Source organism: Eriocheir sinensis, chromosome 66, assembly GCF_024679095.1.
Source record: "Eriocheir sinensis breed Jianghai 21 chromosome 66, ASM2467909v1, whole genome shotgun sequence".
Taxonomy (NCBI): domain Eukaryota; kingdom Metazoa; phylum Arthropoda; class Malacostraca; order Decapoda; family Varunidae; genus Eriocheir; species Eriocheir sinensis.
In genome coordinates, this window is record NC_066574.1 from 9,098,151 (window position 1) to 9,113,260 (window position 15,110).

Below are 15,110 nucleotides of genomic sequence, written 5' to 3' on the forward strand. Positions count from 1 at the left end.
ATAAGGGTTCCCTCCTACCCTAAATGGCTCATCATGCGTGACATATTGCAAGAGTTAGAAAGGTTTGATACATATTGCATTTCAGGTGCTACAGTCACAGTACAGAAAAGTTTGCATAATAATGCACCCAACATTGCACAGACATTGGTTACCTTGCTGCAAGGAACACAGATAGTTCTTGCTTTAGTTGTGGATTTTGAGTTTTGCAAAAATATAGCACAAATGAGGCCATATTTATTGAACCAACTGTTGTACAATATCTGAGCATATATTTCTTGGTGTCTGCCCAATTTTCTGTTCAGATCAATAACTGGTGGATCTACTTGTCACCACACCTGACACTGGTGCTGTCACACAGGGCTCCACCAGTATTGTCTAGGATGCACTCATGATTAGTACTCAAGCCTGTAACTCAGTATATTGATTGATTTAACCTGAAAATGGTAGCACAATTTTTCAAGAATTGAATTTTAATAGAAATAATTATTTTATCCATCACTGGCCCCTTCATGAATGACTAACATGGTAATGGACATCTCAGTACAACATGTGGTTATAGTCACACCATGAGCTGACCTTAACGATCTGTAGAATCATCCTGATCCTTCTGATGACTGTTATATAATTTCATATTAGGTTCATTAATCTTTATCATCTATAGAATAATACTGAGCTATCCAATGTTTGTTGTATCATCAATTTAGACTTGGATACTGGCGCGTTCTTTACCTCACAGTTACAAATCATATTCCATTCTGCCAAGACTATCAGCAGGGCGCCAATCTGCACCGTGGACCTAATCGATATGCCTCCATTTGTCTAAATCAATCTAGAAGGATAAGCTCCACATCCACATCTACAATGAATCACGCATTTCTAGCAGCCAGTTTTCATTAACTTTGGAGTACAGTCATACAAAATTATGCTCGAGATCATCACCATACAAGGTGTACTATACTTCCCTTCACCCTAACCACTGATGGCTGAGGCTCCTCGTCACCTTATATTCCCCTTCTTTCTCCCTGCTCCTCTCTATGTTCCACCACGTCCATTATAGGACAAAATGGATATTTGCAATATTTTATATATTTCACATAATTAACTTGGAATAAAATAGGATATATTGTGAAACAAGGTAATACGATAGTCGTAGTAATTAGTGATATTGGTCTGGTAATAGTGGTAGTAACCAAGCAGTATAATAATGATCATAAAGCAACAGTAATAATAACATAACAACGAGGAGGAATTAGTAACGCCGTTGGTGAGGTGACACACACCTTGGTTGCCTAGAAACGGGCGGCAGGGAAAGGACGCTGAGCACTTCCTCGCCGCCCTTCGAGCACCTGGCGTGATGATGGTGTTCAGGAAGGGCTTGCGGAGCTTCACTTACAACGACTGATAGAAGTCAAGATCAGTCCCGTGGTGTACTGACCTTGTGGTATATAAGTATTTTATCAAGTATCAAAGCTAGTGAACTGTGTATGCTGAAACAACTATCAACACTATTGTTTATATATTAAGAAGAAGAAAAAAAATCATGCCCTCAGTATATACCGTTATTTTTTTACACATTTGGGTATTTCTTCATTATAGCGGTCACTAACTCCAACGTATACCAGCGTTAGGGTTGTAATCTGATTTCAAGGTAGCCTATTTCTCGTCTTACAGGTGAGATTCAGCAATATATATTTTTCTCTGGTCGTAATTTTGGTATTTCTTCATGTTATAAGTGTACCACTGAAGCACCGATCAGGTATATCACTGTTACGAACTTAAGATTACAGTTATATTTCAATGCATTCCTCGAGTTGCAACAGTAAATTGGGGCATACGTAGACGCTATAGCTACAAATGTGGTGCCTTCAAATTGCACCATCTTCATCGTATTATTAGTATTTATTCATGTTAAAAGCACTATTAAGATGATCACCTGTTAAGTGTGCTGGTCAATTATTCTTCGAAGCTTTTTCTCTCGCTGTTTCAGTCGGAATGTCTCGCGAAACCGTCAGCTTCACTCAGTCTGGTCCCACGCCTGTGTGCGCGGACGAGGGCACGCTGCCTTCACGCACCGGCTGCTACATCATCACCCTCACCTTTCCCCAGCCCACGCAGGTAAGATATATCCATAGTCTTTCGAACCATGAGAGAAAATTGATCTTCCCTGGGGCGGTAAAACAAACAGTAAACCTCAGCACTATGTCGTGATGTTTTAAGTCCAACCCTATCAAAACCCTGAAGTAAAATTAATCTTCCCTGGGGCGGTAAAGCATATGATAAACTTCAGTGTCTTGTTCTAAACCCGACCTGATTTTGAGGTAATACTGATCTTCCCTGGGGCGATAAAGCATATGATAAACCTTAGCGTCATGTCTTCTTCCTAACCCGATCAGTAATGTAACCTCACCTAAATAGTTACCTAGCTCCCACTACGCCCAGGTAATATATACGTGATAGAGGAATCCTGTTAACTAATCAACGTCGTGGTTGCAGACAAGGCCGTCCTTATGCCGCCTTTGTTGAATGTTAATAAGAGTTGTTGTCTGCCATCTTAAGTTAATACTAGAGGGGCTGCCCAATCGTCATCCATCTTGAATATGTTTTGTATACAGAAATGGAAAGTGAATTGATGGCCGTAATCATACCTGCACATTATACTGCCTTGTCCATATTGATTGATAGTTTATTGTTGCAGGGATACAACAAAGGAGAAGGGAGGAACATGCCATCCCACCCCCCAGGCAGTACATAACATGAATGTAGGCTACTATTAATACATGTGTAGGTAGCACCAGTATCGCCTATCTGGAGCACCTTCATATGACAGTTATATTTAAGATACTGTTAGGGGGGTTATTATGTGCCCCCTTGAACCTAACGTGTTTGTGTTTCATTAGATGCGACTACGTGAGAAGAATTATAGTCTTTAACAGTCTATAGTCTTGAAAAGTGGAAAATCCCATCCACTAGGTTGAGACCACTGGATCATTTTTTTACCCGGTGAACTGCTGGTTTAGTGGTTCTAACATGGACAGCTCAGAAACTTGAGAGATGGGGGACCTGAAATATTCTCTGTTGCTGACATCAAAATCGACTTGGGCACCAAAGAATTTAAAAAAATACACAACTTTTAGTATAAAATGCAAACTGAAATTGGTGGTTCCATTTCTTCAGACTGGTATTCACATTTCTTCAGGTTGGAGAGGTTACCTTCCGGAACCACTACACCTGGGCCGTGGGTGTGCATGTGCTGCGGGCAACCTCCAACTCCTCGTCAGGTGGCGTGGTGGGGGCAGGCCTTCTTGGGGGGGAGGCTGGTAGCGAGGCAGCCTGGGTGTGGAAGGACCCGGCGGCCTGGCAGGTGGGAGTGAGGAACAAGGTGATCATGCCTCACCCACACACGGAAACTGCCAGCCATGACTTTGTGTCCATCACCTGTCTGGAGGTTAGTGGAGAGAGCTACACCTAACCAGGTTAGCTATATATTTTACAACCCTGCTCTGTACATCGCTGCATTATGTAAAATTACGTCATACTCTTTTGTAAATCCTGTTCCAAAAGTCATTATAATTATATTTTGCATGTTCCATATTATCAGAGCATGGTGTCTGAAGTTTCTAGACTAGTATATCTAGTTCAGTAAGATTTCAAGACCGGTTATCTACATGATTTTTTAACTTAAACACAAATTGTAAACCAACTTTGTAGCAAAAAGCTTTTGGTCTTTAAATTGTTTTTGGTCGCTAGGTCCTCTTCAAATGTTCTTGTTTGTCTTATCCATGTCTCCTCCGATAAAAGATTAGCAACTTGACAATCGCAGATTAATTAAGGCAGTCTAGAAAGACGTAATATTTCAGTTTGGTCTGAAATAATAAGGTGGTTAGAGCAAGTATAGCCTATGCCGAATTGTCAAAGTAGGAACTTGGAACAGGAAATTAATTTCTGAATCATATTTCCAAAACTGTTCATTTGAAATCTTAGGGATAAAGGTACGTATCATTTTCCTAAGTAACTGTTGTACCATTACATATTTCTAATAAATAAAAAGATGCCGGCTCCTCTTTTATTATAGATAGACAGATGGATATTGGGGCATATGAATAAACATGATGCTAGCCTTTCTCCGCTCTCTTTCCCCTCCCCTGGCAGAGCCGCATTGACTGGCAGGACGTGATCGGCATGCGCCTCGTGCTGCGCCAGCCATCCCCCGTGTGGCGCACCTTCTTCATCGAGGAGATCACCGCTTACAGGGAGCTGCCGCGCCTCCCGCCCTTCAGCGTGCCCATCATCACCCAGGACGGACAGGTGAACAGATTGTCGGAGATGGCTTTTTTCATTAAACATGGTAGTGGTAGGTATGATTTCTCTCTCTCTCTCTCTCTCTCTCTCTCTCTCTCTCTCTCTCTCTCGTGCGTGTGTGTGTGTGTGTGTGTGTGTGGTTAAACACCACGTAACCGCAGTTTTCCGGCTCTCGCTCGAGATTCCTCAGTATGCTGACTCGGTTATCGGTGATTGAAGATGATGCAGAGCAAAGTGTTCAACTAGCGGACTTGTTACGATATTTTCGTGTTCTATAAACACGTTAGTCATTTTTGGTATTGCCGTTCATCCGTGACCCGTTCTTCATGTGTATTTGTTGTCCTATTTATTAAAATAAAAAATATCGATAGACTTACAATTTCACAAATACTCACAAGATACTCATGGCAATCATTCACTCCATCCACGCACAACGATTCAGTCTCTCACAATGAAAGGCTGATGACTGGTATCAGTCGTTGAAATCAACCGGTCGTTTGGGTGTTCAATGGCTTCGAGCGCGGTTCGAAGTCCTTTCTCTGTGGTCATGCCGCAGACCAGCGACAGAAAACCCCTCTGGGTCAGAGATATCATTATTTTAGAATATTAAGCTTCATATTTACCCAAAATATTGGGTTTTCTTATTCTGAAGTCATCCGCAACCTTAAAAATGTCAAACTTGGGCCCATGTTCCTTCCGAGGAGGGAAGGTAGACGCCAGCACAGGCGCCTAGACTCAAAGTGCTGCATAAGTGTGGAGGACGGCACAGCATGGCCTCCAGCCAGAGCACAAGTGGTCGATTTTGGAGAATGGTAACACTTTCCAACGCCCCTGCCACTCGCTGTTCGTCGCTGTGGATTTTCGTTTTTTGTCTGATAGATCTCATCAGAAAAAATAGTCTACCTCCATAGTGAATTCGATGCTTTGGGGATATTTTCCTACTTCTATTTTTCCCCATTGAAGTTTGGTACTAATGTACTCACAAAGAATGAGCACTGAGCAGGTCTTCCCAAAATGCAAGGAGGTTAGAATCTGTACCGTGATGTGCCGTGTACAAATCACATTTGTGATAAAATAGCCGCTCAGGATCTGTATATTACATTTAGGGTCTTTTCACTAATAATGTCAGGTGTGTGTGGAAAAAATCTATGCGAGATTAACCTGCAAAGTAAAAGCAACAATTCTTGGCTTTTCTCCATCAGTTAAAAAAATGCTCTCCTTGCAGAGGTCAAGATCCCAGCAAGTGTCTGTGATGGAACGTTTGGCTCAGCAGACAAAACTCGCCATGCTCGTCCCTGATGACTCCCTGGAGGTTAGTAGCAAGGAAATCCATGCAAACCAACCACTAGGTGAGAATGACAGAATGGTGATAAGAAATGTAGGGTATGTATTGAAGGGTTCTAAGAATGAGATGAGGAAGGTTACTAATGGCATAGATTTAGACTTAAAGCAAACTGTTAACAGGTGGGAGGCATTGGGAAAGAGAATATCTTGGTCTTGATTCTACAGATGAGCCCATTTAGTCTTTTTTCTTTCTCTTTGCATATCTGTATGTAATCATTTCTTGTTAATCTATCGTTCTCCCTTGTTCTGTTGTTTCTCCTCCTCCATTTGCCCCATGGATTTTTTTTTCTTAGTTGTTTCTCACCATTTATTGAACCAGTCTGTTTCCCAGATTTCTTTCTCGGTCATCCTTGGCACTTTTTTTCACCACTCCTTCATTATATAGCTTGGGAAACAGTGATCTCACATGTACCATTTCAGCATTTTTTAATTTCATTTCGTTCCTCCATTTATTCAGCCCCACACATTTCCATGTCCTACTTCAAACCCCATCTATAAAAAAAGTACCTCTGTTCATCATGTCCACTCTTACACATTAACCCTCTGTAATAGGTTTGTACACACACCTAATCAACATGCTAATCTTGTATCTTCCGTTCAATCCAGTCTTCCTTTAAATTTTGGGGTCACTTGTACCTACCCTTCCCTTAACTTGCTTCATTCATCACCTCTCAAAGCTTTTATCGTGACGCACCTTGGCATTAATCCAGTAGCAGAGGGGACCATGTTTCTTAATGGTCCCTCCAAGCGAGAAAAATTAGGAAAAATCACCCCTCACACAAATCATTTCATATATATATATATCAAAGCATTTGTGATCAGATTATGTATCATCTATTTTTGGGGGTTTAAGTCATGGCACAAATTTGGCCCGTCGCTGCTACCGGGTTAAGTGTCATTTTTACTCTAATTTTTCATACTTTCAATTTTTCTGTCATTGTTATTTCATGCATTCAAGTCATTCATACAAGAAAGAGTCACACTCTTCCACAATTCTCTCAGTACATTTTACTTGAAGCCCTCATGCTTGATGCACTCCTCAGTCAGCCACCCCATCATCAAGCACAACTTAATCATAACTATTACATCACCTGCAGATAGCAAATGTATTCTTTCCCAACTCCTCTTGTGCCTCACCCAGTTTATTTTTGGTTTTCTAGACTTGTGATGATTTTGTCATACAAATGTCTCAATATATATTTTACTTTTATTTTTCTATTTATTTTTTACGTTCCTCTTATGACGCTGATAGGCTTTTTTGGAGAAGGCTAGTGGTCGGCCCCAGCCCATTATGGTGCAGTCAAGTGTTGTATAGTGGCACCATCATTTTGCTCAACCCAATAGTTTCTAATCCATGTCCTGCACAAGCGTTTCCCTCTTTACCTTGTCATAAACTATCTCTATCCAGACAGTGATACGATTTCTTTAAGTATGTAGATTATTAAGACAGGCTTCATTCAACAAATACTTTGACATGCTGTTCTAGACTTTACTGAGATTTTTTCAGTATTTTTCAGTTTATTCAGTTTTTAATTTCATAAAGCAGCGCAAGTGATGTAGGACATTTAAGTCTTCATGTAAACCATAACCTTGCATACTAATCTTTAATCATTTCAACAGGGTGGACTCTCAGGCGGCAGCTACGACATCACTACGTTACAGTACACCAGCTGAGGGATGAAGCTCTTACCCAATGCTGTATTGATGGTATGACATACGAGTTTTAACCCGGTAGCAGCGACGGGCCAAATTTGTGCCATGATTTAAACCCCCAAAAATAGATGATACATAAGCTGATCACAAATGCTTTGATATATATTATGAAATGGTTTGTGCAAGTGATGATTTTTTTTCATTTTTCTCGCTTAGAGGGACCATTAAAAACATGATCCCTGCTGCTACCGGGTTAATGCCACCACTTAAGTGTCTGTTACATAAAACTATCAAGATATAAAAAGGTATAAATACAGATCATATGGATAGTTTAAAGAAGCTTGAAAAAAAAACTTTCTAAGTTAACCTATATAGCTGTTTCTCTACTATATTTTATATATGATCTGTGCAAACCTTTCATGCTGTGGTAGCTGCAACACTCGCCCATACTTTGATGTCATCCCTTGTAGATTGGTATATTATATTCACTCTTCCAAACTTATCTTTTAGTACTGAATTCAGAGAGTTCTTCAATGCAACAAATATTGCTTCCTGTCCAGTTCTCATTACTTTCCATTTTTTTAAATCCTACTGTCCTGATTCAACTCTGCTATCACTTGCAATGCCTTTCTATGTAATTTGTTGTTCCCTTGTAAGATGCTCTTCCAAATATTTTTTTGTCAGTACAAAGTAGTCTTGACAAAAACTAACAATTTGGATTACTTCACACATTTCTCCTTCCCTCAATTGCATCACCCACCTTGAAATCTTTATATTTTTCAGATTATTGGCACCAGTAATTATTTTAAACAAATCATTAAGATATTATTTTAAACAAATCATTAAGATGTCATAGGAACTTAAGTCAGTTTGCTCACCCTTTCAGTATTAACCTAGCCACCTCATTGTGGTTCTCCAACCCTCATAGAGGTTTCTCTTCTGTGGTATTTTCCAAAAGTTTTATCTCACTTCTAGTTAGTTTTTTACTTTACCTGTTTGCAACACCTCTGTTTAAGGTACTCTACTGTATCATATATTGTTTTTACATAGTTATACTTTCAATATCTCCATTACCATGTGATTGCTCTTTCCTAGGAAAATGGATACTGGACATTTGATATTAGTATAATTTGATGACAACTGGGTGGGTAAGAAAACATGTTTTTTCACAATCCTTTTTAAGTAACAAAAATGAAATATCGAGCACAATACATCTGGGGAGGAAAAGTGGAATAGGAATGATAAGGATTATTCTGGTAACAAACAAAATTCAGTGTCAAGAAAAATGTGGATGGTTTACTTTTTCTTTTTCTTACTGGACGTGTTCTCTTGAGTCGAGGTGGAGGGTGTGGAGGAACTGTCCTGGGGTGGGGCCCACTTGAGGGGGTATCGACGGTAAATTGGCCACGGAGGCAAAGTCACCTGTAACAACCACAGAATTGTCAAAACACTGTTTGGTGCCTTGTTTCATGCACATACTATGTAGTGGACCTGCCTGATGCGCAAAGCCTCCCAAACTCACTGTGCGAGTGGGGTACCTCTTTGGCTGACTGGTTAAGGAGTGGCTTTCCCTTCTAACCAGGTGTGGGTTCGATCTCCAGCACCAGTAAAACCTTTTCTGGGTCTGGATTAATTTCTTGTGTGTTTCATGACATGCAGATGTCGTGTGGAGGAGGTATGGTAAAGTGAAACCGAGTGGTGTTACAGTGGTGAATTTCTTGTGTGTATAGTTACTCATCTTCCATTTTCTATGAACTCATCAGAGAGAATGGGCCATCCACTGCCTGTTTCCCAACACAGGGGAGACATAACAGAATGCAGGAGAGGACTTCCATTGCTTGCCACCACTGAATTCCACTTTACCATACCTCATGTGTTACGAAACGCACAAGAAATCAATCCTGACCCACGAAGGGTTTTTCCAATCCCAGGGATTGAACCCATGACTGGCTGGATAGGAAAGTCACTCCTTAACCAGTCTGCCAATGAGGTACTCCACTCAGTGAGTTTGGGAGGCTTTCCACATCAGGTGGGTCCACTACAGATATATGTTTAACATTAGTGATTATCAAAACAAAATCATTATTTTCTTATTTGCCAACATATATGTGTATATCCATGGATTAATATATAAGCAGATTTTTTCAACTTTTTTTTTCTGTTGATTAATTTATTGTATTCAATTACTGCATTCAACAAAATCTATGACTAGTGCAGGGCAAAGCCTCTGGGATTTCTGACATTGGGAAGGTCCCATTTGTTTCAGAAGTGCCTTGGGTGGTGCAGAAGCAGTGCCAGCCCATGGAACCTGGCCTAGGGTAAAGCTTCTGTGTGTGGGCACCTGGAACATCCTGAACATCTCAAAGAATCGCCAGCTGCATCACACGCAGAGAGAGAGAGAGAGAGAGAGAGAGAGAGAGAGAGAGAGAGACCGCCACAGCCCACAGGATGTAGCCCCACAGTATGCTTACATAACCCACAGTCACATAGCCCCCCCCAGCCACAAAGCCTGCTCCCACGCCATGTAAGGATTTTTAATGTATTCTTAAAAGTAGTATTTTCAAAAATTCTCTGACAAAATCCATTTTTCCAATTATTTCTTTTGTTTGTCCAACACTAATTTTGTCCTATGCAATGCTATCTCTGAACAAATTCTCGTGTTGGACATGAGGTCACTGTATATATTTTAAATCATCTTACCAGACAGGCCAGGAGGAACCCAGCTCCCAAGGTGAGTACTGTCATGGAGAAGTCCTGAACATAGTACCCGTAAAGCCATCCCACTGCCTGGAAGAACAAAAATAAACGTGTGAAATATGATTACTTGCTAATCTCTGAAGACCAGACACTTCCAGGTCATGCCTTGCCACCTAAACCCTCTCAACAACAGCAACAGCAAATAATAATAAATCAGTGATATGTTATAGTCCTTTGCTTTTTTATTTTTCTACTTTTTCTATTACCCCTTATTATTTTCTTATTAAAAATAATCTCCTCAGTATTATAAATATTCTTTTTTATCATTATTATTACTAGATATTACAATAAGTGATAAAACCACAATTTTGTTCAATCAAGCAAAATTCAGTGAAAAATCATTTGATAATCAATGAATTAAAAATACAAGAACCTCCACACACAATGCTTCATACTCCCGAGAAGTATGAGATGCCTACTTTAAATCATAAAAATTACCCTTATATTTCATAAGTGCACTTGCTGTATCGACTTTATTAATATAATATCTGTATCACAACATCAATGAATTTCTGAGACCATAATAAAGATATTAATTTGATCTCTTTTGGTGAATAACCTATCATCATACATTTAAGTTTTGTGCCTGCCATGAGCTGACACTCCATAAACCCTGACAAAGATTGTGTACTGATGAACTACTTGGACAGGGCAAAGGATAACAAGATTAAATGGAGTGAGCAGCGAATGCAAATAGGAGGTGTAGTAGGAGTCAGAAGAAATATTCTGTAGTGAAGATCAAAAGCAAGTGCAAGGAATGAAGACTGGGAAGCTTGTAAAGACAGTGTATGCAAGTAACATGAAAGGTTGACTAGGACACCACGAGTCAGCTGAATGGATACATTTGAGGAATATATAGGAGAGGCAAGACAGGTGGTGGTTGATGCTGTAGAAAGTAGTGTATGAACTAAAACTTTTTTTTTTTTAGTGGCTATCCCTCAAGGAGCTGTCAGAGGGAATATTGTATCACAGAAATAAATAGCAGTAGCATAGCTATGAAGGGACACATGCACTCCCATGAGACTCCAGAGCCCCTCCACTGACCATGTTCTAATACCCACCATTGATCTTATCTTTAAATATGCCTCAGTAACATTCTACGTGGCATCAGAATGCCCCCGAGCCCCACAAGCCTGATGCCTCCCCATACTCAGCTGTGCCTCCCAGGTGTCCCCTCCCATTGACAGATGCCTAGCTATGCCACTGAATAATACATACATTGGCTTAAACCTAAATTACATGAAATTCAAAAAAATATGATCATACTTACACCAAAAGCCACTACAATGATTTGGAACAGCCTTTCAGCCAGCTTCTGACCCTCGAAGTCCTGTGAAGAGAAATTGCTAAATTACTTTAACTTAAACATGAATGTATCAAAGCCCTACTGTTGAGATAGGTAATGAATAGATATAAATATTATTTGACATAAATTGTCACAACCTGATCACTTCACTTGATGTGCACCTCACAAATGATTTACTGCTCCTACCAGTCACATATTGCATATGGTTGAGGAGGACAAAGCACCCCCCTCCTACACACACACACACTAGGAAGTGATGTTAGGTTTAGTTAGATTGAACTAAGAGGGATTTTTGAGATGATTTTAGTTTTTGTTTGATTTGTAAAGCTTAATTACTTTTGATATATATTTGTGATACACTTTACAATGCCATTCCATTGGTTCATTTCATTATTGGCTGAGTATGCCTCCCTCACAGTTTAGTTAGGGCTTAGGTGCTTATTTTTTCTTGCTCCTGCAAACAGGGAGGATGAAACCTGTACATCTGGTGAGTTTTGTTATTAATATACTTTTCACAGAAATCACAAGCTTTTGGGAGGAAAGGTGAGGGGAGTGAAATTTAGGAAGCCAATAATTTGTAGGGAATAGTTACCCGATCAACTGAAAAAAAAAAAGTAAACAGTTTCATATGCCATTGTGAGATGGGATGTTATTGACAATTACCAATGGGTAAATTTTAAAATATTTACATGTACCAAGGTAAATTTTCAGTCTTTTACCAACTTCACTCAGAGTTACCAGTTCTCACCAGTCACTGCCCCCACTATGCATAACAGACCAGGTAACAATTAAGTATCAAAATCAATTAAATTACAAAAAAACTAAAAGGAGGGGGGTTGTCCCCCCCCTCAACACCCTCACCTACTATGAGGGGCTTCGCCCCCATCAAACCCCCCTACACATTAGTGAATAAAATAAATATCATCGCAGAAATTAGTAATCTGCAACAGAAACGGCACTAAGTATATCAAAGAGCATGTTGAAATTTATATAAAAAAATGTCGACCACCTGAGTTAAGTTGTCGAGACTGAAATAATACCAATAAACTGTCTGCATCTCTGAAATATACAGCTCAGGTCTGCTAAATAATCAACCAAAGACCCCCTAAATATTATCTGAAGACACTCACTTTTCAAATCTGTAATAAATATGAAGATTCTTATCAAGATTTGAATTCACCTTGAAATAGCAATGTTGTGATTCTGCATTAAATTTGTTCTGGTCCTTTCATAGCTGTTTCCTAGTAAAAAATATTTTACCCAGAAGTGAATACTCAGTATCTCTGAAGCAGACCGCTCAGGTATCCTACATGATCCTCGATTCTGTTGTGTGCCACTTTGATTTCTCCTCTCAAAAATTGTGGAAATTATTTTGACAATTTTTGTGGTAGGAGACGATATGTCAGCACATTAATAAAACCAACCTTAACCCTTGCCATCCATGATGCAGACGTCGGCGTCACAGTATGGAAAGGGTCAAGAGGAAATGGAAGAAGATCAATCCTCTTCTAAAGCTCTCAATCCTCCTCTAAATTCCTCTTAAGAGGTTTGAAAGAGGATTAAGAGGAAATGGAAGAGGATTAAGAGGTTTAGAAGAGGACTAACGGTGACGCCGTCGGACGCAGATGTCAGCGTCACCGGAGTGAAAGGGTTAACCTTATACACTCTCTCTTATTGATTTCCAGAAAGTTTGAAGGTTAATAGAAAACACACATGACATCAGAAGAGCAGGGGATCAAGTAGGAGACAATACATCAGCACGTTAATAAAAACCAATCTTAACCAATATCGACAACAGATATATTTGCAAAGCTGTTCGGCAAATAGCTACACGACTGTGACCTAATCCACCGTACGATGCGGAGTGAAGAAAATCAGACCCAAGTTCTAAACATATCAGACTCCCACTAAAACTATTTCCCAAAACCACTGAGAAGACTGATTAGGTTTTCTTGGGTGATATTCCCATTCAAGATACAGAAGTCGGGTAAAACTATGGCTGGTATTGAAGTAGTCACCTTTTGTGAAGTTAATAATTACATCATGGATTCTTTTTTGGTCCGTGAATGCAGTGCTGTAAAGAATGACTTCCAGAAAATAGAGGGGGTGGGGGTTGAGGGGGGCAAACTCCCCCCATTAGACATGTTACATTTGGCTAGTTTAAATATATTAGGCATGCGGTGTGGGCCGGTGGAAATATGCAGAATGGAACCATATGGGGCAGCAGCGGAATTTTTTTTTTTACATCTCAGCCTATAGCACCTGTAGGCTTTCTTCAGGGGCCTAGCTGGTGGTCGGCCCAAGCCCATCATGGCGCAGGCAATTTTTTATAGTGGCGCCAGTTATGCTTGGCTCATGCTGGCCCCCGGAACTCATTCTTGATTCAGTGGACGGTTTCTTCTAGAGTCCGGGTTGATGGGTGATCTTCAGGACAGCATGTGGGTAGTCTTAGGCCACTCGGCGGTGACTGAAAAATCCCAGGTGGTAGCGTGGGGATTTGAATCGACGTTGCCCATGGCACCGCCCCGCTCCAATCCACTACCACCAGCCTGCATTGTCCTGTCCCGTGCTGCACATTTCCACTGTCCCACACTGCATGCCTAATAAATTTAAACAAACCTAACTTAACCAAACTAATGGGCGGGCCACCCTCGACCCTCCCCCTTCTACTTTACAGAGGTCATTATTACTGCACTGCATTCAGGCAAAATAGAATCCATATTGTAAGCATTAACTTCGCGAGAGGAGGCTCCCCTCGCTTCAGTACTATCCCCAGCAACTTTATCCACGGGAGGCTTTTCAAAGAGGCGAGCCGAGGCGCCGACACGTTTAGGAACACGGCCGCGGCCAATCGAAATATAGGCCGAGCATCTGTCAGCGGCCAGCACGCGGCCCCCCGGCCACACACTCACCATGTGGACAGAAAAGCCCATGAAGGTGTCCATAGCGGTACTAGCGTCCGGGCAGAGCAGCGGGAGCCGAGGTCAGCGCCGCCGGGGTGAGCGTGAGGGCGGGACAGCTGTGCGGCGGCCGGGGCTGCGTCGTGTCACTCCGCCATTGAAGGAGCCTCGCCGCGATGTAAACAATCAGGCGAGCGTCCATCTTCTTCAGTATTTTAGGGGCTCTTTGGCTTGTGGCTTTTTAGTTAGAAACATCAAATAGATAAATAAACGATAGTGTCAGTTGATAGAGCCAACTAAAATCATATGCAAACTTTTGGTCTTGCAAGCAGTCAAACGAGCGTCCGTCTCTCTAGCGTGTGGCTCTTTATTTATAAATGTTAAATAGATAAATGAGCACACAAATAGATGAATAAGCGGTAGTTTTAGATTATAGAACCAACTAGTAATCTGCAAATTAGTCCTGTAAGCAATCAAACGAGCGTCCATCTCTTTGACGTGTGACTTTATTATTAGAAATATCAACTAAATGAGCATATAAATAAATAAATAAGGGATAGCTTTAGACTACCGCACAAAGCCAACTACGTAATATAATCTGCAAACTTGGTCGTAGTTTTTTTGGCTCATGGATTTTTACTTAGAAATATGAAATAGATAAACGATCATATAAATATAGATAAATGATGGCTTTAAGTTGTAGAACCAATATGAACGGCAAACTTGGTCTTGTTCGCTACAGCCTACCAGCAGCTTCTGAATGTCAGTTGTATAATCACACTCTACTGCCTGGGGGTTGGGACTTGGGATGGCATACTCCTCCCTTCTCCTTTGATGTTTACTTGCAACAA

At 40.7% G+C, this 15,110-nt stretch overlaps 2 protein-coding genes across 6 annotated transcripts; one reads left to right on the plus strand and one right to left on the minus strand.

Annotated features, from left to right (window-relative positions):
* Nucleotides 1-77: 77 nt before the first annotated feature.
* LOC126987840 (nicolin-1-like) lies at nt 78-9,990 on the plus strand. 5 transcript variants are annotated; one of them, XM_050845242.1, is made up of 7 exons: nt 78-1,441; nt 1,988-2,115; nt 3,197-3,445; nt 4,150-4,305; nt 5,525-5,611; nt 7,264-7,350; nt 9,563-9,990. In XM_050845242.1, exons 2-6 carry the CDS (start codon nt 1,993-1,995, stop codon nt 7,315-7,317), a joined length of 669 nt encoding a protein of 222 aa, XP_050701199.1. In that variant the 5' UTR covers nt 78-1,441; nt 1,988-1,992; the 3' UTR covers nt 7,318-7,350; nt 9,563-9,990. The 5 variants fall into 5 exon arrangements, with proteins under 5 accessions (XP_050701199.1, XP_050701201.1, XP_050701203.1 ...); XM_050845244.1 differs by lacking the exon at nt 78-1,441 and having other exon boundaries at nt 1,784-2,115; nt 9,566-9,990; XM_050845246.1 differs by lacking the exons at nt 78-1,441; nt 9,563-9,990 and adding an exon at nt 9,060-9,556 and having other exon boundaries at nt 1,784-2,115.
* Nucleotides 8,570-14,452, minus strand: LOC126987841 (signal peptidase complex subunit 1-like). The gene is made up of 4 exons (XM_050845247.1): nt 14,272-14,452; nt 11,324-11,383; nt 9,997-10,083; nt 8,570-8,718 (listed from the first exon to the last, which is right to left on the minus strand). The coding sequence occupies exons 1-4, from the start codon at nt 14,302-14,304 to the stop codon at nt 8,593-8,595; spliced, it is 306 nt and encodes a 101-aa protein (XP_050701204.1). The 5' UTR covers nt 14,305-14,452; the 3' UTR covers nt 8,570-8,592.
* Between the last annotated feature and the right edge of the window lie 658 nt (nt 14,453-15,110).

What these genes read in the sequence shown, in the direction of transcription:
- LOC126987841 (XM_050845247.1), bottom strand. Translation starts at nt 14,304, where the DNA reads ATGGACACCTTCATGGGCTTTTCTGTCCACATG. An exon ending in TCATTGTAGTGGCTTTTGGT is followed by an intron (nt 10,084 to 11,323) that starts GTAAGTATGATC and finishes TTGTTCTTCCAG; the next exon opens with GCAGTGGGATGGCTTTACGG. An exon ending in GGTTCCTCCTGGCCTGTCTG is followed by an intron (nt 8,719 to 9,996) that starts GTAAGATGATTT and finishes TGGTTGTTACAG; the next exon opens with GTGACTTTGCCTCCGTGGCC.
- LOC126987840 (XM_050845242.1), top strand. Translation starts at nt 1,993, where the DNA reads ATGTCTCGCGAAACCGTCAGCTTCACTCAGTCTGGTCCCACGCCTGTG. An exon ending in TGTCCATCACCTGTCTGGAG is followed by an intron (nt 3,446 to 4,149) that starts GTTAGTGGAGAG and finishes CTCCCCTGGCAG; the next exon opens with AGCCGCATTGACTGGCAGGA. An exon ending in TCCCTGATGACTCCCTGGAG is followed by an intron (nt 5,612 to 7,263) that starts GTTAGTAGCAAG and finishes TCATTTCAACAG; the next exon opens with GGTGGACTCTCAGGCGGCAG.